Below are 22,867 nucleotides of genomic sequence, written 5' to 3' on the forward strand. Positions count from 1 at the left end.
TCTTTCTTCAATCTTTACCAGATATAACTACTTAGTATCCAAAAGAGCCGCTACCTAACCATCTTGAGAGAGGGTAATATTCTCAATAGCCAAGACTTTGGTTTAGTCTGCCTCCCCTCACCCCTCTTGCCTAAGTAGCTTTTTCAATTTCCTGCGCAGTAGGCTTCTCATCAACAAGATGGTTGAGACGGTTAAGAATAGCCTCATCCTTGGCGAAAAGGGCATCGACTTCTTCGAGTGTTTTGTTGGTCGGCTGTAACCTGTTAGTACTGTATTTCGTTTATCGAGAGAAGTAAGGCAACTCACATCAGGGCACATAAAGTACACAAAGAGAAAAGCGATGGCGTTGAAAATAAGCGGCCAAATCCATATTTTGGGACCGACAGTCTCGAAAGCAATACCTCCTGCAAAAACAGTGAGGAAAGTGAACAGCCACACGCCGAGAAGACCAGCTGCGGATCCAATATGGCGATACCGAAGAGGTGCAATCTGAATTCTTCATGTCAGCGTTTCCTCCCTCAAAAGGTCGTACTATGCAGTTTGAATAGATAAAAACATACCTCTGGCCCATAAAGCCATGGACAACCAACCCATCCCCATCCATAAAAGAACATATAGGGGAACATGATCATCGCCGCAGCCCACTGAGTCGAAACGGTCTTATCCTGAAGCGTATTCAAGACCACGAAAATAAGCATACAACATGTTTCTATACAAGCCGTCCACATCATAATCCTGCGACGACCGATACGCTCAATAGTAACGACGCATAACAGCGAACCAACCCATTGCACCGTCAAAGAAATCGCCGCCAACAACGAAGCCAGGAAATCCGATAAACCGACATTCGTAAAGATAAGCGTCATATAGTAGACCAACATGTTAATACCCATTGACTGCTGAATAGCAAGAATCAGGAAGGATATCCGCACTCGTCGGCCCACACGGAGTGGGGTGGTATCCCAGATAAGACTTAGCAAGGTTAGACGGTTATCTGATTCTTCTTCAACGTGGAAGTTTTCCATGATATTCTGTTTCATGGCTTGGATTTCTGGCACGGTGCTGTGATTGGTGGTGCCATTGCGGTAGACGCCGTAGATTCGGGAGAGGGTTTTGTCGCCCTCGGGGATGTTGTCGCGAGCATAGTACCATCGGGGGGTATCTGGTAGGAAGACCATTGATACACCGGAGAGGATGGCGAAGAGGCTTTGGAAAGCTATTGGCATGCGCTGGGAATAAATGGTAGTCGTGAGAAAGAGGCTTGAAGTGACTGGACTGGGTTGATTCCTACCCAGGAAACCTGGTTTGCCATGCGAGTGAAACCAAACGTTATCCAATAGGATAGTGCAACTCCGAATAGCAGGGACGAGCAGTTGATTGCAACCTCCGGTCCGCGTTCCCGAGCCTCGACACTCATCTCAGACTGCGAGTGTTAGTTAGGGTCTGACAAGGAGGCCAAGGAATACACACCATGTACATTGGAACATTGCAAGTGATGAACTGCAAACTAATTAGTTTCAAAAGCACCAATCTACTTCCACTTGACTTACTGCAATCCCAAATCCCTATACTCTCGTTAGCTCAACTCAAAGCAGAAAATCTCACGCATTACTCACGCAAAGAACTCGAGCAACGATAATCTGAGGAACCGAATATGAAGTAGCTTGAATAACCCCACCAATCGCAATAAACGCATTCCCAATAATAATGCACCTTCGACGACCGAGTGGCATCCCAATAAGCATGACGACACAAGACATAAATGCCGCTGCCAGGGTATACGAGGACGCAATCATGGGAATCGTTTCAGTGCCAGTAGGATTCTAGTAATGTCAGAAACTGATCTCTGTGGGATTTACACGTAAAATCTCACCCCAATTGCATTAAGAAAGGGTTTCGTCTCTTGTACACCACCGAGGACTCCGGCTTGGTAGCCCTCGATCAAGAATCCCTATCAAAGTCATGAGCAATTGAGTGGACACAAATTCGTCTTCCCTCAGTGGGCAACCATACCACAGAGCAACTAAACCGAGAAAGGCGGCGCAATGCCTTGCCCTGGATATACTCATCAAACATGGCGGATTCGGGAAGATGTTTCCAATATCAAATACAGGTTTAGATCAATGCACATACATCTCTAGTTCACCCTGTCTGCCTTTAAAGAAAAGAAACCCCCTTCGCACCAGATAAATGCGGGGATCAGATTCCCCAGGATTTAGCACTCCACTGAACTTTATTCATCAAACCAAGGAATCTGCAACAAGTGAAGTTGGGGATGAGGTCGATCTGATTGGTGGTCGTGAGGCTCGGGGGGTTATTCTGGTGACCGGGTCCGAATGGATCCGGGGTATTGTTTTGGTGTGGGGTGGCGGGGACTCATACGTGCTCTATAATGGGGTGATAGTCTGGGGTAAATAGATTAATTGATATGCTAAATGCTTCAATTGAGGCGTGTCGCGATTTGGGGATCAACATATTTGGTGTGGCTGGCTAGAGTGGTGAGATATCAAATGAGGTCATGGACAAGTGGGTCGATGAGAATAATGTTGGATTTGACTTGAAAAGATCGAGATCTTTTGTGATTAATCAGGTACTAAGTAGTGCAATATGGGGAGAGTACTGAGCTGGTATATTGAATTGAGATTGTACAAATGGGCCTACAACAACATGAATGAGTGTCCTTTCCTCTCCATTCTCAAGGTGTAGACAGTATAGAAGCTGAAAATTCTCAAGTACATGACCGAAATGATAAGGGAAGACCATAGATGTGCATTATGACATGCTCAATGGGCTATAGTAAGACAATTTATCCATATCTACAGAGGCGCCACTGAATATTTGTTGGCCTGCCATCGCTACCAAGACTAGGTAGCAATAGAGAACTGAACGCGAATGATAAAGAGATATCCGGGCATCTCCATAATATATCCCAGTAAGCGATACAACCATAAAACTAGCTATACAATGGAAGGTGGGAGGCATCTAGAAAGACTCTGTACAGAAACGCTTGCACCTCAATCCAGCGCAATAAGAAATAAGAAAAACCCCAATCCCAAAACGCCAATGGGTATCATAAAAAGATGTCACATGAACGTAGACCCAGCGCGAATGCCACTCAAGCAAATCTCAACCACCAAGCAGCCACACATCGCGCAACAAAATCAAGCAAGCATCTCCCAGCCCGCTAAGGCTGGAACCGCAGTCTAAACTGACGACCCCTCCGCTCCTCGCGAACAGTATACAAGAACCGCGCAATTGTTTCTTGTTCAGACAAGCCAGCGCTGTTAAAGTGTTTGCGGACGACCAGCGCGAACTGGTCTTTGCTCACGCGGTCTTGGCCGACGATGCGGTGCAGGGACGAGGAGGAGGGGGACTCGGCGTCTTGTGCGGCGTTACCGTTACGCTCGCGGGTAGATGAGCGGGTGGATTGGGCGCGACGAGCGGCGAGGGCTGTTGGGGATCGGAGACCGACGCCTTGGGAGAGGATGAGGCGGGAGTAGTCTGTTGAGAAAGCGGAGGGGGTGGGGAGTTTGTGGACGTGGCGGTAGGCGTGGAGGATGTCGAGGGGGAGATCGGGCCAGGGGACCTGTACAGAGATGAGATGATTTGTTAGCGAGGTTTTGTAAGAGGCATTGACTGTAACTGTCTTTTTTTTGACGTCGTCGTTTTGCCGCTTGAGGGTTCTCTCCTTTTCCCCTCTTCCAAGTTTTGTTGAGTGCTGTACGTACCCTGGGCTGTTCATTGATGGGTTGTTCGATGGTTATAGGAGCGCTCGTCACGGAGACCTTGTCCTTGGTTGCGGTGGCAGTCTTTCGACTCTTTGGCGCGGTGGTCTTGAACTCTCGCGTGCCGCTGGAGGCTTCGGACCTCGAGTCGTCAACGATCGCGGCGGTGCGCTGGCGCGGGGGTGCCATGGTGTCAAGGGCCCGCTGGAAAGCGTGGACTAGACACTGGGGAAGTCAATGGAAGCTGGAGAGGGACTAGACAGGAGCAATGCCGTGCTCGGTGGCTATTAGTGAGCTGGGAAGCTGGTCGCGGCGCACTGGAGTCAAGCAGATTCTCCGCTTTCCAGGCGGAGGGACCCGGCAGAATGACCTGTCCGTTTTGGGGGCGGCCGGACATTGCTCCGAAGTAGTGATAGTAGGTGATAAGAACAGTAGAGATGGAATAGGTCATATTGAATGGTGATAGTGTATTGAGAATCCCGACAAGTGTATATTTCATACATGGGGTGTGTCTCTGACACAAACTCTTTGCAATGCAGAGCGTGTCATCAGTCAGAGATTATAATTGAGGTATGAAGTACTATCGCGTACTGCAACCTGAGTAGTCAGGCACCTGCAAAGCACTCCATGTACTTTGTGGGATGGAGATAGGGCCCCCTCCACAATCATTCGCCCTTACCGAACCACCATGTCCCACAGAAAAAAAAACCACACCGCTTAACATGGTTGATGCGGAGAAGAGGACCTGGAAACCTCCGCACATCGGCAAAGGGAAGTTGGAACCACTGACCAGAGATAGTGGGGGACCATTGGACCAGCGCGGCGTAATTGCCTACAGTATATCCGAGTGGGGGAAGGCCCCTTTCCGCCCGAGAGAACTTGTACAGTAAGATGCTAGTCCTCGCTATCAAGGCAGGTAAAGCGAAAGCGCTCACACAAACATCAGATAGTCCATGGAAATCATGGATGGCACGTCCGAAGTGAACCAAGCGGAATTCGTACGTGGCTGCCGTTCAGCGTTGCTTTTTCGCACCAGGGGCAAAACCACCGCGGGTGGCCACCGAGCCTCGAGCCTCGGAAGAATCTCGGGGAGCCAACACCGCAACCTCAGACCGGGCCAGAGACCGGGAGATCTGAGTCCGAGTAGGCAAGGTCTCAAGGAGACTAAGGAGTCAAGGGTAGTCAGCTCCCCAAGTCCAAGTAGTCCCAAGTGTGGAGATGAAAGCCCAGCGAGAGAAGACCAACGAGCCACACAGGGCCGAGCTCACGAGCACGCCAGCCCGAGAATCGGCATTGCCGTGCCGAATCAGTGGCCGAGGGTTACCGGGCCCGCGGCTCGGAATATCTCCATTGAAGTGGAGGAGGAATGGAGAAATTTTCGTAGAGAGGACGGAGTGTAAGAAAAAATTTGCACCTGCGGAAGAACCCCGTGGGCGTTAGGTAAACTTGCTTGAAAGGCTTCACCGGTCGACCCCTTTTTGGGCCCTGCCATTGCTCTGTACAGTTCTTACTCCGAGTAGCGATTATCGTGAAGAATTTTCAAAATGCATATCTCCAACCGTCATCACCTATATCGCGAGATCTGCAAGAGCCGGGCCCGCGATCCGTGGATGGCCTGCCATTCAGCCATCGAATAGCCAGCCCCTACAGTACTACCACTCTACCCGGATGAAGACTCCTTTGGGACAGAGTAACCACAGTTTCCCCTTCGCACTACTCTAGATGGGGTCAGCCTCCACCATCATCATCGTGGAGTCTTGAAAAAAAAAAGCCACACTAAGCCCCGCAACTCATGCCAGAATGGCACAATTGCCCCTCGATGCTCGTCTTCCGATTTTCCCCGATCATACCGTACAACTGCATTGCGTTTGCACCCCAGCCCTATAGTAGTATAGTAGGAGTGTAGGAGCATGAGTATCCATGTAGATGGGCTGATGATTGAAGAGTCTGGACCGGTGTGTACCTGCAGTAGCGAGGGTTCTAGCTAGCTTGGACCTCCGTGTCCTCTGTCGTCATTCCGTCATCCTGGAGTGGTGCGGTATAGAGTACAGAACGATATGTATAGGACACCGTGGACTCTATTGCTAATTATCCGCCCCTTGACCTTCAGCATGAAGCACTTCGTAAATACAGACAAGCTCATTCTAGTAATGTATCATTATTTTTTATTAATGCTAGCGTGACGCAATATTAGATTTGAATGCAGCTCATTACTGTGCAGTGGGTATGTACTCAATACGGCGTGTCTTCCGAATAGTAAACCTACTCCTCCTCATACCAGCCAGGATAGATAGCCAGTCGATCATCCAAAAAACGCACCGATCATGCGATAATGCCTATCACCCTCAACTGAGATGATCTTGCGAGGACAACGAATAATAATGGCATCATCCACCGATTATAGAACTGTATCGGGGCATCCGAAAAACCTCGGCAAGGTACAATGCACACATGGTCCCCGATCGGGACGAATGCAACAAGAAGCAGCAACGTCCGTTAAACCGCGAAGTGTAAAGAAGCCACTGATGACAGCGCGCATCGCACGCGATAAGCACATGTTGTTGGCGTCAGAGCTACAGAGTACGGAGTAAAGACACATGCTATCTTCTTGGTACTGGAGTTGGAGTACTGGAGCAAGACTTTTACATGTGAAAATCTTCCCCAACCAGAAGCTCAGCTGCTAGCTCGTGGAGAACTCTGGGGATCTGGATCCGGGCCCACCATCTAGTTAGAGTAATTCACTTGTGACTTCACTAATTAATTGATTAGGGGGTAACTGTAGGGGGTACCTATCCGTCAAGGGCGCCGAAAAAGCCACCCCGGGTAGGATAGCTCGCGGAGCTCGCAAGCTCACCAGGACTATGCATAACATGTGAAAGCGAGAGTGGCCAGCACGACATGCATTGTATCATCGACTTTTTGCTTGTTCCTTTCAATTTAGGGGGTCCGAAGTTCAAGATTCTGGATCGTGCTCAATCCCGGTTCCCCAGGTCAAGGATCTGGATCCGAGTTGAGAGCCGGATTTTCTTATTCGGGGCTTATCTGCTCTGCTCTTCCCTGTTGTGGTATTTCCCCGTGGACAAAAGTGGTGGTGGACATGGAGGTGTTCATTGGTAGATAAGCGGGTGCGTTGATATCTTGTGGCGACCTGTCATATCTCAAAGGTATGTCATGTCTACTCCGATTTGTACTTGGAGGATGCGCTCCGTGTCTGTTCAGTCTAGAATGGGGAAGCCTGTACATAGTACTGCACAGTAGTTTGCATACTTCCTGATTGGTTTCATAGTCCTTGTACGTACGATAGGAGCTTGTGATAATACCTATGAACTATGAGTGTGCACAAACTGTGCTCCTCCGTCTTGGTTAGTGGCTGAGCGGACTCACGTCGATCGCCGCGACTGCCAGGGGCCATTTCCTTTTTCTGCCCCGCCGCGCGGAGGCTAAGACGGGCTAAGGACGAGGGGCTAGATTACCCTATCGGGGCGTAAAGTGGGCAAAAAGACTTGGCCGCGAGATATGGGGTAAGCCAAAATAGATCTGGGATTATCGGATTGTAATTCGCCCCTTCTAAATTTCTCTCTGTCGCTAGTGATTAGTCAATCGATAAAATCATCTCCAGTAAACTAAGAAAAACAATTGCCTCAAAGCGGGACGTAAAAAAAAAAAAGTGGAGTGGGTACAATGGAGAAGGTGAGAATCAGAAGGAGGATTGAGGGACTTGTTCGGCCCTCACCGAGAACTGGATACAAAAGAATTGTACGGAAGCAGTTGTTTAGCACCGTCCTAAATGCCCCAAATGCGGGCCTTGGGTGTCCACTCCTTCGCTGCTCTGCCGGTGTCCGCAAGTTTTTTTTTCTTTGTGTGCATATCGATTACCCCCAGTGTCCACCCCCCTTTTTTTTTACATCAGTGATCAATTCACACCCTCTCTATCTCCAATGTCCTTTATTGTATACTGTTCTGTCTAAGTATTCGATGACGGTGGAAAAATCCCCTATCTCCCCAACCAGCCAATCTGATCTCGGACTCCGGCACGCCCCGCATCCTGGGGACGGTGATATCAGCATGATGCGCCTCGCCGCGCTCATTGGGCCAGGGGTGTCTGTTCCAGAAGCTGTGGATCGCGGATCGCTCGCCTTGGCGTTGGGGCAGAGTGCGTGTGGTTAGGGAATAGGTAGTGAGTGGCTATAGCATGACTGTCCTCCGCCCGGAGAAATCTTTGTACAAAGGATACCTGGGTTGCTGCCTTTGCCGTCTATCCCGTCTATCCGGATATCCGGATAGAGTTAGCGGAGTGTAGGTATCGCTGTATCTCTTATGTAAAGACCGGGGTTACACCGCGAACCCCCCTTTCCCCACGCCCAGACTGAGTAACTGGACCCGACCGCTATCTTCTTACCCCTCGTTTTGGTTTTGCGTATGATTACTGGAGGGTAGTGTGGTAGTAAGTTCATAGACCGTAGCACAATACTAATCTACGACAATCATACAGTGCCCGCGGATAATTATCCAAGCAAGGCAATTTAGCTAAGGAGGTTCCATTCTCGGCGAACCTAAACCTACCCCGGATTTTTAGAAAGGGAAACTTGTCCTCCCCGCATTGAGAACCTGCCAAGCAACAGAAAATGTCACCCTCGTCTCGAGGGGGAGGAAAGGCATGTTACCACATCATCGCACGAAAGGAGAGGGCGAAAATTCTTGATATTGAAATTGAAACAAGACAGCTTACCGATGCCACCTAAGCTCTGGCGTCTCTGACAAATGCGTCAGGGTTGGAGTGCATTCTGTCAAGCGTCAAGGCCCGGGCTGTACTTGCAGTTCTTGCAGGAGGTACTTCATACTTCGTCACTGTAGATAGGCAGAACAGTACCTAATAGGGCACAGGGCTTAGGGTGTACCCTAGACCTCCCTGACAATTGACAGATACGTATTAGGTAACAAGATATTTATCATCCACCTGGCACCTACAGCACGCCTGTCACGCCAGTGCAGCTTGCAGGCGTGGCTGAACCCTCACCAGTCAGTCCATGTCCATGTCAAACCCCTTGACTCACGAGTGTACTCCCCGTGGCGCGGGCTATGAGTTTCAGCGCCCGCAGCCGTAGTAGGCCCGTAGGCCCGCACAGGCGATCGCCAGCGGGGAGTAACTGGGGCGGATTGGAAATGAAACGGAGGGCGATGAATCCCCGATCCTTGTCTGGTCTGGTCTGGTCTGATCGATGTCGGTGTCGGTGTCTACGTCGACGTCTACCTCTACAGTACTGTACTTATGTATGACTTATGTATGTCCACCGCCTCCCTGAGCAAGCACGTCATGACTCACCCGCAAGGGGGACATGGGAGGCTGAGACTGGCTGCGTGCTGCGCAACTTTGTCTAGACGGGGTGTTGATGCGCGCCCTGGTGAAGCATGAAGCATGAAGCTCTTAGTGGTGGCCGTAAAATGGCCGATGGCCTATGAAGGTCGAGAAGGGCGGCTGAGACAAGACGTGCTGAGCTGAGCTTTGGTTCCAAGTTCCAACAAGGGCTTCCTAGTGCCAAGTTTATGGCCCGCTTATCGTTGGTTCTCGCCCTGCAGGATAATCTGGGGGATCGGACAGTGGAGATGACAAGTTTTGATAACGTAGGAAATTTGCATCCCTCGTTCGGATTGCGCTTGGCTATGACTAAAATCATATCGTCCTGCCTTTTAGGTTGCTGGGATGGAATATACTTTTTCGTATGTGTAGTTACTGGAGTAGTATCGCGGTGAAAGGTCTGCGTGTCCGCGAGATGGCGGGTAGAACGGGAGGCCACCAGGAATCACATCACGAGAGACTCGGAAAACTCGGGCTCTTTCGATAAATCTGACAATTACGCGATCAGGATTTCTTGGTCGATTTCGTGATTATCGATCCCTTTTCCCATTCCTTTTTTTTCTGATCATCCAACCGTATCACACTCCGTCCCGAGGATACGAGGCTTTGCCACCTGATGATGTGAAGACTCGAATATCCGCCGTATGCGGGGGAAATGGGTTAATCTTCGATAAAGGGCGGAAATTGTAAAGTGGAAAATGAGGTGCTTGTAACTCAAACTTTGCACCACCTCATTCCCCGGAATGGCGTCATGGCCACTGCGGGGGAAAGGAAAGTCAAGGTTAAGGTCAATCTCATTTCTCCTTTCTCCAGTGTCTACCCCATCGTTCCGCGGACGCGCTGTGCAATCTCTGACGTCTCCAGCGATTTCCTAATTATGCGTATCTGCGATGTCGGACGACGAGGACCAGTCAATGTCAGCCCTCGCCTCACACGGGCCCAAAGTCTGGCGATCGCGGAATGCCGGAAGGCTCCTCCTACTTATCATGTTGATCGACTAGGTTTATCCCTGTTGGAATGATAAGCATAGGTAGGTGATAGATATATGTATGTATTGATTTTTGAAGATGTATCCAAAACCACGGATTGCATTGGTAGACCGTTATCGGGATGGATCTGATCTTCCAGCCGATCATGTATATAATGAGATTATCCACAACCCCAACTTGGAGATTGCGGGGTAGAGGATGTGTCGGGCGTAAAGTTGGAAGTGAAGATCCCCGGGTCCCATCTTTTTTCAAACTTTGTCGGGGCGATCATTACTGACCGGAACCAGACTGGCGGGGAAGTGGGAGAACTCAAGAGACTGGAAGGGAAAGAGAGGGAAAAAGAAAGAAGGGACAAGAGATGGGTTGGAACTGTATCCATTTTCATTCTCTCATATTTACCCAGTCGTGGTTCATGAAAGCGACGCTTTCGGCGAGTCCTGCCCGCTTCGATCGGCTATTGACACGAAAATGTGTTGCCTGTACAGAACCCCATAGGTCCTGTAGCCTATCTTTTCCCCCCACGCTCTACTGGTTATAGCGCGTGGGTAATTATGTCGATCTGTGCGATCGCGGGTCACGATCTCCAGGACTGGAGAGAAATCTCTGCATGATTTGTGGAGGGAAAGTCAGACGAGGCGAATATGGAAATATTTTTCTAATGGATGGATACATGTTGAAGATATCATTTAGCCACGGAAGCTGAATCCCGGCTGAAGGGCCAAACGGGAAATATATCTGTACATGTACTACAGCAGATACGGAGGAAGAATGCAATCATGGAGATAGACAGATCTATTCGTCAGCTCGCTGAAACACCTAACGCATCTCGAACAAAGATAGGTTGACAGCTTGCAGTAACGTGTAAGAAGAACCGAGACGGTTTCAGGAAGGCCAGCCCCAAGGCACCTCCTGCGTACTTCCTTACTCGGCAAAATGCGGATAATTATTGGATGATAAGGAATGGTAATATGGAACTCCGACACTCCGTCTAAGATACACTATGGCCGGTGTACTCTCCACGGCTACTACTGAACTGGTACCTGCTTTGGACCCTCTCTTGCAGATCGACCGCGTCGAATCCGGAGAATCTCCAGAGACAATGGCGCCATTCCCCGTGGATAAAGCGAAGGGTTTAAACCTACTTCAGGTCACGCTTTACACAAAAGTGAGGATTCATTTTTAATTTTTAGTTTTTAATTTTTTAAAAATCCGAATTTGCCTGTGAAGACGTGTGGTATTGGCAGTGGCAGTGTTAGGTTCTTGTGGGGGTGGGGGTTAGCTGAATGGGGCAATTTTGGTGGACAGAGAAAGCGGGCAAAAGAACTCCGTTGACTACGGTCTACAGTACGGTCGACTTGCGACCCGGCAGGCCGTACTCGTAGCACTGTACCTATAGACAAACAAACTCGCGACGAGGGGACTTGTGTGGACTGTGGAGATGTGGCCTTATCCTAATCTTTGGAAAGACCCGAGGCCCCTCCCCGTCAGCTGACTATATCCAACTAGTAGATTCACCCACTCACTAACCAACGGGGTCCGGAGCAGATACGACCGAGTCGAAAGCCACGACAATTAGCGATGAACAATCAAAGATTGTGCCATCTGAATTTTAGCTTGTGTGGTCGAGCTGCCAATAATCCGGGGTCCCCGACTCAAACGGAAGGAAAAATCTCCCCTCAATTATCCCGCCACGGAGAAACCTCCATGGATGCGGAGATCCGCCGACTCAAAGGGGGTAAAACAGACTAGCAGTATCCGAAGCTGCCAAAAAAAAAAAAAAAATCAACGGTTCGCCACTATCTTGGTCTTTTCTTGACCTATAGGATGATAGACCGGGGGTAGATTTGGATTAATATAGGCAAAGAAGAGAGCTATGGACAGCTATACCCTAGTTCATACAGACTTACTGCGGCGGCTGCTTAAGATCTGCGACTAAGGGGCTCCATCCCTGCTGCACGTATGCAGGTTAGCTCCCACCGCCGTGGATCTCGAACTGCTCCAGCTTAGCTTCCAAGGGAGTTGAGTACGAGTACCAGTGTGGGTTTGTCGAAAGGGGGAAGTGTAGAACTTAGGAACCAGGGTGAAGAAGTGAAATGCACGCGGACATGGGCATGGGCACGGGGTAAATTACAGTAGTATAGAGTTCAAGGATGGAAGGGATTTTGTCAAGGAATTACTCACAAGTTAATGTCAAGTCTGGGCAGGAAGGATAATAACGAAAGCTATTTCGATTTTTGTACATGGCCAACTGTTAATATTGCATGATTGTCGGGCAGAGGCTAGGATTTCCTTCTCTAGCCATCCTCCCTCCCGATCGCCTCATTTCACTCTTTCCTCACGATCCAACCAAATTCGCAATACTCGGCACATGGGGGGCTCACAACCGTAGTTACCGTTCAATAATCGCCTCGCCGAAATTGGGCCGGGAGACGCGGCTGTGGGGAGGATCTTGCCGAGTGGGCGTATCTTTCTTTATCCATGGAATGATGGGGCGGTTATTATCATCCCATGGGGGTTGGAAGTTGGGGGACGTGTCCAGTGGTCCACTGCTTGGGGGTGGTCTTGGGGGAACGGGAGAAGGCGAATGGTCCCCCTTCTGGGCACGCCAATTTTCATTATGTACATTCGTACTCTGTCGGTAATTTTCTGGGTCTTGTCCACCAAGGTCAGGCAGCCGGGTTTATCGCTTAATGATGGATGGATTTACTTCGGGGCGATGATGCGACTAGTGACTACTGAGCTTGCTCCGTGGTCCGTACGGGAATTCTGCGATAAGCATGGAGCTGAGAGTGAGAGATAGGCAGAGTAGCACATCATCCCGACCGGTAAATCTCCGGTCGATTGTCCGGTTATACTCCAGACCCAGACTACAGTAGTGGTACCTACTCCGGACTGCCACTCTAGACTCCAGATTCCAGATTCCAGACTTGAGAAGAATCGTGGCTGCCTTCCGGGGAGCATGAACCTGTGCCACTACAGGAGAATTTTGATTCGACCACCAAAAGGGTTATTTTATGGGGTTACAGCACTGGGGGTACACACTGGGTGCTGGAGGCGCTGACAAGAGCCCTCGCAAATTTCCGATTCAGCCGTCACCAGCCCACGATGCAACCTGAAAGAGCTACGACTGGACGACAACGTGTTCAGTGTAAGGGCGAGAAAAAAAAAACAAAGAATGAAAAAGATGACACAGAAAATAGATCGTGATCGTGGTCATCTCTTCTCTCCGCCGAGCTGAGCTGACAGCCCACGCGCATGCGATTCGCAGGAAGATTTGCATTTTGGCCAGCGCGAGATGCGGCTTTGCGGCTGCAGGGTGCGTCGCCAATCGTCAATTATTGGACGATCCGCGCCTATCAGTGTGTATCAACTATCAAGGTGAGCGTATCGCTGGATCTGCATCGAGCATGTACTTTCGTACTTTTCATACATATAGAGTGTCTTGGTCTGGGGTCGGACTGTTTGTGCCTATTTTGCGAAGGATGATAGAAGCACAGACAGGACTATTCTCTCCGTACACTCCGTCTCGAGGACGGGGAAGGGAGCTCACGGTCCTCCACAAAATCCGGGGTATTTCATCCGATTTAGTACAGTAAGAGTTTCTAGTACTGGAGCTTGTCGGTGGTTTATCGGCAACCATGATTCGAGTAAATCATTGTGTCTGAAACGGTCGCGTAGTTACAGTTGGAGATGATATTTATCTATAGACAACCTAGGTTACAGGATTTAAACTATAATCATATACTACAGTCCATCCCGTATAATCAGATCGACCGATTCCAAGACAATCCCAATGTGACCCGACTAATTCCCGGACGAGCCATTTCCATCCGGGGAGGATTTGCTGAATGACCTCTTGGATTTTCCCTTTCCCCCATGACTAAATCATGCCCAAATCATGTATCATGTGTCGACATCATCTATGATCCGCCCCTTCGTCACTGGCGGAGGAAAAAGTTGGGCTTGGCCGATCGGCCGGGGGCAAAGACATGACAAGACAATACTCTCTCCCTTATCTTTACTATAGGTACGGTCGATTCTGGCATGCACGACTTGTACAACCCATTTTCTCGATACGGAGAAAAGGGATCGACCTTAAAAGGGTACATCGTTTGATTGTTAAGGTTCTTTTGCCCCGGAATTCCAGGATATTTCCCCCTCCCCAGATGTGTTGGGTCTGGACTGTTCGCGACCTTCTCTGATCTTCGAGGGGGGACCGATTAGTGTACGTTCTTCGTCATTGCCACTTGTGATGCCATCATCGTTTATCATCCATTTTAACCATCCTTTCTTCCGGGTGAGGGTTTGCTACTATTTATCTCTGTATGAATCACTACGGAAGAACTACCTATTGTATGAGGGGGGTTAAAAAGGAGGAGGGAGAGCAACAAAGCAATGGTCATAGTTGGTACGGTAGACATATCGTGGTCATGCCCCCCTCTTCAGTCCTCCAAAGATACCAAGATAAGGGAAAGCCCCAGCTTTACTCCAGACGCGCGATAGCCGGAAGTGGTCGTACAGAAGTACAGAATGGAGTATGGAGTATGGAGTACGGAGCGTACGGAGGAAGGAGGGGGAAGGGGACACGCACCGGGGGCAATCAGGCCACGGATCTTCAGGTCGGGAATGGCCCAAGAAGTATGAGCTAATCAAGAGGACCTTCGGTGTCGTAGCGTCCGGAAAGTCGCCCTGGTCCCCACATTTGCGGTATGGAGTACGTTGCCCAGACCTATTTGGGGTGCAATTTTTTTTATTTTTTCATTTTCATTTTTTTCTGCGTTGCTCTTTTGGTATCTTACCCCCTTCTCCCCCGACACGCCATCCGGCCATCTGATTATGCCGAACTGGACTCTTTGTAGTAGTTCGTGCATCGATGTCAATGGCACTGCTCGTTATACCTATATACCCTATAGTACTATCGTTTTATGATCTCTGAGTGTTAGGGATCAAGGATTAAGTATCTTATTTCTTCTATCTTCTGTGGTATCGCACGATTGTACTCTGTACTTTTAGTGTTAATCTCTTCCTATCGAGCGAGACAAATTTCTCTTAGCCGGAATGGTCCCAGACGATCTTCCCGGGTGCACGTTGCAACTTGTCGACCTTTTTTTTTCCTCTTTTCTTTTTTTTCATTCCCCATTTCGGGTGTTTCTCCCATTTTTTCACCGATTTTTTCCCTTTTCGCCCCCCCAGTCCCTGTTCCCCCACACCGTCGCTCAACCTTGTTACGATCCGATAAGTTCTGCTCCCTTTCGACTCGGATTTTTCTTTTTTTATTCTTTTTTTTTACGTCTTTTTTTCCCTCTCTTCCTTTTTCTCCATTTTGATTTTCCAATTTTTTTTTTTCTTTCTTCCTCTCCCCCCCAAAAACCCAACTCGCGCCGATTCCGAGCCCTCCCCGATTTCTCCCTTCCTCATTTTTCCCCTCCATTCCTCATACTCCCCTCCTTCCCCCTTCCTTTATCAACTCCTGCTCCCCAGATCGCCGTCTCCAGATTCTTCCTCTTCTTCTCTCTTTTCCTGCATCCCCATATTTTCACCCTGTGCACTACTTGGGTACAATAGCTTCCCTCTCCATTTCGGTCCGAGGTGTATACATCTTTATACGATCACCCCCTCGCTGATCTGATCGACCCGGGACGATTATAGCTCTGGAACACCACCCCTGCAAATCATCCGCCTCGGCACATCCTCTTTCGCAAAACCCCCTTCTATACCAACACTACCTTGGAAATCCTCTCCCGGGCTATATATCCGGTCTTCATTCCTCGATCCAACCCTGAAAGGAGATATTCACATGTCTCCTCCGGTCTCAGTGGGTTTCTCCAATCTACTGAACCCCCAAGAAGCAGCGGATTCGGCCTTGCCCACCACTGCCCAACCTACCTCGTCACCCTCGTCAGACCCTTCCATGGCTTCTTCCGTCAGCTTGTTGCCGCCTCTCATGAAGGGTGCACGCCCCACCAATGAGGAGGTCCGCCAGGATCTTCCCCGGCCTTACAAGTGTCCTCTTTGCGACCGTGCCTTCCACCGCCTCGAGCATCAGACTCGTCACATTCGGACGCATACTGGTGAAAAGCCCCACGCCTGCCAGTTCCCGGGCTGCACCAAGCGCTTCAGCCGCTCGGATGAGTTGACTCGTCACTCGCGCATTCACAACAACCCCAACTCTCGTCGAAGCAACAAGGCCCAGCACCTGGCTGCGGCTGCGGCGGCTGCTGCGGGACAAGATGCTGCCATGGTCAACGCTGCCAACATGATGCCTCCTCCCAGCAAGCCCATTACTCGATCTGCGCCTGTTTCTCAGATCGGCTCTCCGGATGTTTCTCCGCCTCACTCTTTCTCCAACTATGCCAACCACATGCGCTCCAATTTAGGCCCCTATTCGCGCACCTCGGAGCGCGCTTCTTCGGGTATGGACATCAATTTGTTGGCCACTGCTGCCTCGCAGGTCGAGCGGGATGACCATTTGGGCTACCACGGATCGCGACACCACATGTACGGATCGCGCCATCACAGTCGTGGTCTACCTTCACTCTCCGCCTACGCGATCTCTCAGAACATGACTCGATCGCACTCCAATGATGACGACGATGGATACGGGCATCGTGTGAAGCGCTCCCGCCCTAACTCGCCTAACTCTACTGCTCCTTCGTCTCCTACCTTCTCTCACGACTCGCTCTCTCCTACTCCTGACCACACTCCTCTGGCTACTCCCGCGCACTCTCCTCGCCTGCGCCCATTGGGAGCCAACGAGCTGCACCTGCCTTCCATCCGCCACCTGTCTCTCCAGCACACTCCTGCTCTCGCCCCCATGGAGCCTCAGCCAGAGGGGCCCAACTACTACAGCCCCGGTCAAAGTCACATGGGTCCCAGCATCACAGACATCATGTCAAAACCAGACGGCACACAGCGCAAGCTGCCTGTACCGCAGGTACCCAAGGTTGCAGTGCAGGACATGCTGAACCCGCCCACTGGCTTCTCTTCGATGTCTTCATCGGCGAATAATTCAGTCGCGGGCGGTGACCTGGCCGATCGCTTCTGATCTCCTCATCCCTCGTGGGATTTGAATCTCTCCTCCCACGCTCTTATGTCTTCTTGAATTTGCTGTTATGCGCGCTACGAAACGATATAGACTTGTGCATTTTTTCTGGGTTGCAGGCATCAACGGTGTCGGTTTGGATGGATCGGTGTATCTCTTTCCCTTTCTCTTTTCTTTCCTCTTTTTTTTTCCCCTTGTTGCTTGATCAAGGCGTCTCTTACTAAATAGATGGGGCTGGGAAATTCTCCGTGGCTGTTTTTCTTTTTTTTTTTCTACCCTTTTCACTTTTCATTTTTATCCCCATTCCTTCGCGTCCAAAATTCTTTTTTCTCTTGTGATTCTCCTCTCTGAGACCTGTGGTTCTCTCCACTTTATACATCGATTTGGATGTTCCCTCTTACCTTTTACTTTCCTAATTGGCTCTACTGGCTTCGGCTGGAAATATGAAAGAAAATTTATCTTAATATTTTTCTCTATGTAAATTGTCATGTAATCACTGGTTTTTGATCAGCTTAGGGCAGAGTTTCGGCCCCCCGTAAGCTACGAGATGCCACCTGGCTTCACTAGAAGTACAATGACGATGGATGATAATGATTGCAAATAGGAGACTACCATATTGCCTTTCCATTTTCCAAAATCCTCATTCAGAAAAGACTCACCTTAAACAGAAAATCATCAATCAAATACCACCACCAATATACACTACACCACACTACAATCTTAGATCTTAGTCCACCTCAAACATCAGCCCCTCCCCCCGCTCCCCCTCCATCAATCTTAGCGCCGAAAAAAAAAAAGAACCATCAAACTAACCTACCACTTAACACCAGTTCCATTCCGTCCCAAAAGCTCAAAGCACCCAATCCTCGCCGTCGAAACTGAATAGCTCTACCCCACTACTCTTCATCATCTCACGAGGCAAAGCATGTGCCTGCATGACTGAGCTTTCTGCATTGAATTGAGTGCGCTGCTGTGCGTGGGGGTATCCACTTTGTTGCGGTATGTGGCCGCGGTTCGAGGAGGGGTGGACTGGTTTGGGTTGGGTTGGGGATGGATGTCGTGCATGCTGACTGTTTTTTGATAAGGTACGTACCGTATAACTTATCCGGTGTCTGGACTTGAGTGTTGGATAGGTACTGTACCTTAGCTGAAACTGCAACTGCGGGTTGGACTTTTGGTATTGCGGTTTGATCGTGGTTGGTGAAGCGAGTTTGGGAGGGAAGTATAGAGCTGGAATCTGGATGTAAGTATATCAGGTCTCTCTTCTTTTTCATGTCCGGTCATTCCTTTCTTCCCACATCGGGTATCTATACAAGATCACGCAATACCCTTTTGGTACTCATGGGTAATCCCCGAACCCTCCGGTGACGACCAAACCCCCCAACCCTCCCCGGCGCAAAAAGGGCACCCGTTAATTCCCCGCGTATCGCACGGAGCATGTCGGAGCAGACAGAAGGCAACCAGTCGCAACAGACAGCAAGATCGAGAGAAACTCCCACTCTACTCTGCCCCTCAGATCATCATCATCATCATCATCCTACCTCAGCCCGCGGCCCTCAATACAGAAGTACTGACTGTACTGTACCTTCGTTCTAACTTTTGCGCAAGTCCCAGATCAGATCGATCGCCTTCTGCATATTGCGTCGCGGCTGGCTTGTTCCGTTCCACCCCCGCTTTCTCTCCCCTCGATGCCTGGTAGTAACCCTATCCGCAAAAAGCAAAGTGAGGTGATCATCCGTGCCACCCGGATGCCCTCGTCGTCCCCGCCGCCTCTGCCGGGCTTGACAAGCGGGTCGGAGTCTCCGTCGATCTCGTCGGTGGAGACGAGGTCTGATGGCGGGTCGGATGGGATGTTTGGGTCTGCGTCTGCGGCTGTGGCTGAACGGAGACTTGGTCCTGCCTTTGTTGCGAGAGTCGAGCGGGATGTCGGAGGTGAGGTCGAGGAGAATCGAATGACGCCCGTTATCACGGGTGTGACTGGCGGCAGTGGTGGGCGTGCGCGCTCACAAGTATCCTCTTCATCGTGGAGTACGGCCGCGCCGTCGGTGAGTTCTGCGGCGCGTTCGCTGGTACATTCAGATATAGATCTGAATGCGAATTCGAATGCGATCTCGAATTTGGATCTAATTCCGGCCGAGTCGGGGATTTATGCGTGTTTGTTCCACATGTTGGACTGCCATGAGGCCTTTGATGATGCCACGCAGTGGAGGACTCATGTCCTGAGCCATTTCCGTACACACCCACCACCACGAACGGCGCGATGCCCTCTCTGTCCGGACACGGAGTTCATCGACCAAGAACCAGTTTCAAACTCAGACCAGTCTTCCACTTTCACTGAGACATCACCAACTGATACTCACCCTTTCACCCCTCCACCACCGCGAACACCTCCAGCTAGCTCATCTCATCCAGCCGCATCCTCCCAAGACCAAGACCAAGACCAACCGTCCGCCTGGGACAGTCTCCTCAACCACGTCGCCGCAGACCACTACCAGCACGGCCAGACGCTAGCCGGGAGTAGACCGGATTTCGAGTTGATGCGCTACCTGTACGGGAGGCGGATCATTTCAGACGCACAGTTCAAGGCGATGCAACTTGCGCCTGCGCCGTCTAGTCCGGCGTATCACCGCTCACAGGATGGTGTTCGTGCTAGTATCGGGTCTGCGGATGAACCGTATTGCGCGCCTTACAGTCGAAGGCGGGAAGAGAGGATGCGTGGGCAGTCGAGGGGGGTTAGTGTGGTGTGATGAAGTGATGAGATGATGGTGAGATGGAGATGATGCCCTTGGGTGAGGGTTTGATAGAAAAGTTTTTGTGTTTGTGGTTGAATTTCCCTGGAGCGTTTTGCGACTTGCTCTTATGTATCTTTGTCTTTCACTTTCACTTTCACTTTGACTTTGTCTTTTGATTTGGTTTGATTTGACTTGACTTATTCCCCCTTTCGTCATTGTTGGCAACTTGTTTTTCGCGGTTTCCTTTCTTGTATAGTTTGTATTTTGTGTGGTCGTGCACTTCAACATTGTGCTTGCTTTTTATTAGTGTGGACCTGATCTGATAGTCAATTGAGCGGGCCTTTTGCGTGAAGGTCATAGATGACTTGAAAGACTCTATCTGATATTTCTGGTCGGATTGAGAGAGTGTTTGTCCTCCCTGCGAAATCTATGACAAGTCTAGACAGGTCACCTGATACCTCCACTCAAGTCACATGACATGGATGTTTCTCGATAGATCAGATTGTCGATTGATCATGACGTTAGACTCGATAGATGGATTGGTCTGCTTGATATATCGCAGTGAACTCACGAGTGAGACTCGCTTAAAGTGTGTTGAAAAACAACATATGCAGACAGTGATTATCGTGGGTGGAGGTGTATATATCTATCACTCCACCTGCTTCACCGCTAGACTCGATGCAACTACGGCCTTTTACGCAATTGAGTGGACTTTCTGATACGGCATCTAGTCTTTGAAGTACAGGGTTCATGGCTGACTCGGTCCTACTGTGTTAGTTCAAAAGTCTGAGTCTAGAGACTAGAGAAATCGCTCAACAGATATGCTTCCACTTCTTGTTTTTCGAGAGGTCTTTCTGAAGGTCATTTAAATCCTCTTTCTTGGTGACTTAGGTATCATTCTTTAGTCATCATTCCACTCGTGGCTGCAAAGATGATGTTGAAGATTTGCCGGGTTTCAAACTTATGGAACCCCACTGTATCACTAATGAACTGTGGGGACAAATTGCATGTTCAAGGTTTCCTCCCTCTACGAGGTCATGCCCTAGGATCAGGCCTGGGAATGGATTCTTGGTCTTGTGAGAAGCACTCGCAAATATAATGGAAATGAGGTGTAAAATCAGAGGCGTAAAAGTTTCGATATCGTGTCGAGTTAGTCGCAACATTCTGATGTTTGATACTTGGATCCTGATGCCACGAAGTTTTGCATCAAATCCGGCGGTAAAGAGATGATTGGCAGAGATTAGAAGAGGAAACAGAAAATTGTCGATGCAAAAATAACAAGGGCAGAAGAAAAAGGAGGAAAATCTTGACATATTCAAAACTAATGTCAATAGGATCACCTCGAGAAAATCCGGGCTCATGTAGTACAGTACTGCGGGCATACAAGCAAACAAGACAAACTCACCGCCCTTGATGTCCATCTCCGGCTCGGAGAACTCGCTCAGGCTGTCGCAGACTTGGCTGATCTCTCGAATACGACGTACGCAGCTTCGACCAGAATGAGAACGGAGTCTTCATCAAATCCAACCTGAAATTATTATCCCCCTCCGAACTCTTCGTCGCCCGCGCGCTCTCGCCTCATTCGTTTTCCCACACCCCCACCTTCCACCTACAGCCAACATGGAGCGGCTATCTTTAAACGAGACTGCTGGCAACGCACAGCAGCAGCAGCAGCAGCCACAGTCGCAACAGCAACAACATAGACAACCACAGCAGAATGCGCTTGGCCCCTCAGCTCCGACGACCCAGTCCGGTCCCCCACAACTTCCTCCTCAGATGTTCACAACCGCCGCACAACTCTTGGACTTGACAGATAGTACGTTGATATAGGCGGATGCTGGCTCTGAAAGCATCTCATGCTAATCTGGGGACTGTTTTCATCGTACAGAAAAGCTCGTTTTGGTCCTCCGCGACGGGAGGAAACTGATTGGTGTTTTGCGAAGCTGGGATCAATTCGGTATGAACGTCGCAAAAGACCTCTTCAAGAAGCATTGGCTTACCATAAGCCCCATCTCCGTTGGCGCGAACTCGTAGCGAACCTTGTTCTTCAGGATACCATTGAGCGAATCTACGCTGGAAAGCTTTACGCTGATGTCCCGCGCGGCATCTTCCTCGTGCGCGGCGAGAATGTTCTTCTTTTGGGAGAAGTGGTATGTGCAAGGAATACCCTGAAATCTGCCCTCGAGCAGAAAGCGTGTCTCTTTAGAATTGCGTTCTAACATAAATTTGTCTAGGACCTCGACCGTGAGGACGATATCCCTACTACCGTGACCAAGGCCCCATTCGAGGAAGTCTTCGAATTGAAGAAGAAGGAAGACAGCAAGCGCAAGCAGGGAGATAAGAAGCGACACTCCGAGCTCCAGGCACTTGGATTCGAGCCTGAGCATAGTGGTGAGATCTTGTTCTAAGGGGGCTCTGTTGCGTATTTGCTTGTGCGTTCGTCCGTCATTCCTATGGCCTCGACTCCCATGCCGCATAATTTGGAACCATTGGATCATCTTATACAAGACGAGTTTTGCTTTGGGGATGAAATAAAACTCCAATGCTTGGACCGACCTTCTATGTTCAGATGTGGATGCTAAGATGAGGTGTCTTTGCCCGACCAGGGCTTCATTCCTTATCGGCTTTGAAGAATTTTCAAGGCATCATCAATTTTGTGCATGCCGGCTTACGTACGGCTTTACAGGGAGGAAGCACTATTCAATCGAGTACAAGGAGTGAGACCGCGAACTCGAAGCGCATCCTATCCATCGCATTGTCTGTTGCGCATCCATACCATTGGCTACACTTGGAAGATGGTGGGACGCTGGTGAACAAGGGTGTGACGACCGTCAACATATCCCAATTGGGACACACGTTTTTCTTTTTTCTTATTTATGTTCAACAGTAACAAATTCACGACTTGACGGTCCATCTCATACATTTTTCAGACTAAAATATGCATTCGTAGAGTATGAAAGATTTCGTAGCTCAAAGGCGGTGGTTGATAGGTGCTTATCGATAACCGCCAAGATCCCGCTGCA

The 22,867-nt window shown here is 49.7% G+C and overlaps 6 protein-coding genes across 6 annotated transcripts; 4 read left to right on the plus strand and 2 right to left on the minus strand.

Annotated features, from left to right (window-relative positions):
* Positions 1 to 130: 130 nt before the first annotated feature.
* On the minus strand, positions 131 to 2,076 carry N7473_001383 (uncharacterized protein; the record flags this gene model as incomplete). The annotated part of the gene is made up of 9 exons (XM_057147323.1): positions 131 to 253; positions 307 to 489; positions 561 to 1,229; positions 1,292 to 1,423; positions 1,471 to 1,500; positions 1,551 to 1,565; positions 1,617 to 1,823; positions 1,874 to 1,951; positions 2,014 to 2,076. 9 exons carry the CDS (start codon positions 2,074 to 2,076, stop codon positions 131 to 133), a joined length of 1,500 nt encoding a protein of 499 aa, XP_057015209.1.
* Positions 2,077 to 2,887: 811 nt separating this feature from the next.
* Positions 2,888 to 4,227, minus strand: N7473_001384 (uncharacterized protein). The gene is made up of 2 exons (XM_057147324.1): positions 3,729 to 4,227; positions 2,888 to 3,586 (listed from the first exon to the last, which is right to left on the minus strand). The coding sequence occupies exons 1-2, from the start codon at positions 3,912 to 3,914 to the stop codon at positions 3,185 to 3,187; spliced, it is 588 nt and encodes a 195-aa protein (XP_057015210.1). The 5' UTR covers positions 3,915 to 4,227; the 3' UTR covers positions 2,888 to 3,184.
* Positions 4,228 to 9,832: 5,605 nt separating this feature from the next.
* On the plus strand, positions 9,833 to 10,102 carry N7473_001385 (uncharacterized protein; the record flags this gene model as incomplete). The annotated part of the gene is made up of 1 exon (XM_057147325.1): positions 9,833 to 10,102. One exon carries the CDS (start codon positions 9,833 to 9,835, stop codon positions 10,100 to 10,102), a length of 270 nt encoding a protein of 89 aa, XP_057015211.1.
* Positions 10,103 to 15,867: 5,765 nt separating this feature from the next.
* On the plus strand, positions 15,868 to 17,115 carry N7473_001386 (C2H2-type zinc finger protein; the record flags this gene model as incomplete). Its single annotated transcript, XM_057147326.1, has 1 exon — positions 15,868 to 17,115. The coding sequence occupies one exon, from the start codon at positions 15,868 to 15,870 to the stop codon at positions 17,113 to 17,115; it is 1,248 nt and encodes a 415-aa protein (XP_057015212.1).
* A 1,685-nt stretch (positions 17,116 to 18,800) lies between these two features.
* Positions 18,801 to 19,859, plus strand: N7473_001387 (uncharacterized protein; the record flags this gene model as incomplete). Its single annotated transcript, XM_057147327.1, has 1 exon — positions 18,801 to 19,859. One exon carries the CDS (start codon positions 18,801 to 18,803, stop codon positions 19,857 to 19,859), a length of 1,059 nt encoding a protein of 352 aa, XP_057015213.1.
* A 1,605-nt stretch (positions 19,860 to 21,464) lies between these two features.
* Positions 21,465 to 22,252, plus strand: N7473_001388 (U6 snRNA-associated Sm-like protein LSm1; the record flags this gene model as incomplete). The annotated part of the gene is made up of 4 exons (XM_057147328.1): positions 21,465 to 21,660; positions 21,733 to 21,801; positions 21,879 to 21,994; positions 22,079 to 22,252. 4 exons carry the CDS (start codon positions 21,465 to 21,467, stop codon positions 22,250 to 22,252), a joined length of 555 nt encoding a protein of 184 aa, XP_057015214.1.
* Positions 22,253 to 22,867: the final 615 nt, after the last annotated feature.

This window comes from Penicillium subrubescens, assembly GCF_028828155.1.
Source record: "Penicillium subrubescens strain IBT 31985 chromosome Unknown utg000001l_segment0_segment0, whole genome shotgun sequence".
Taxonomy (NCBI): Eukaryota; Fungi; Ascomycota; class Eurotiomycetes; order Eurotiales; family Aspergillaceae; genus Penicillium; species Penicillium subrubescens.

Coding starts and splice junctions, on each gene's coding strand:
- N7473_001384 (XM_057147324.1), bottom strand. CDS start 3,914: ATGGCACCCCCGCGCCAGCGCACCGCCGCGATCGTTGACGACTCGAGG. Junction 3,587..3,728: donor CCATCAATGAACAGCCCAGG/GTACGTACAGCA, acceptor ATCTCTGTACAG/GTCCCCTGGCCCGATCTCCC.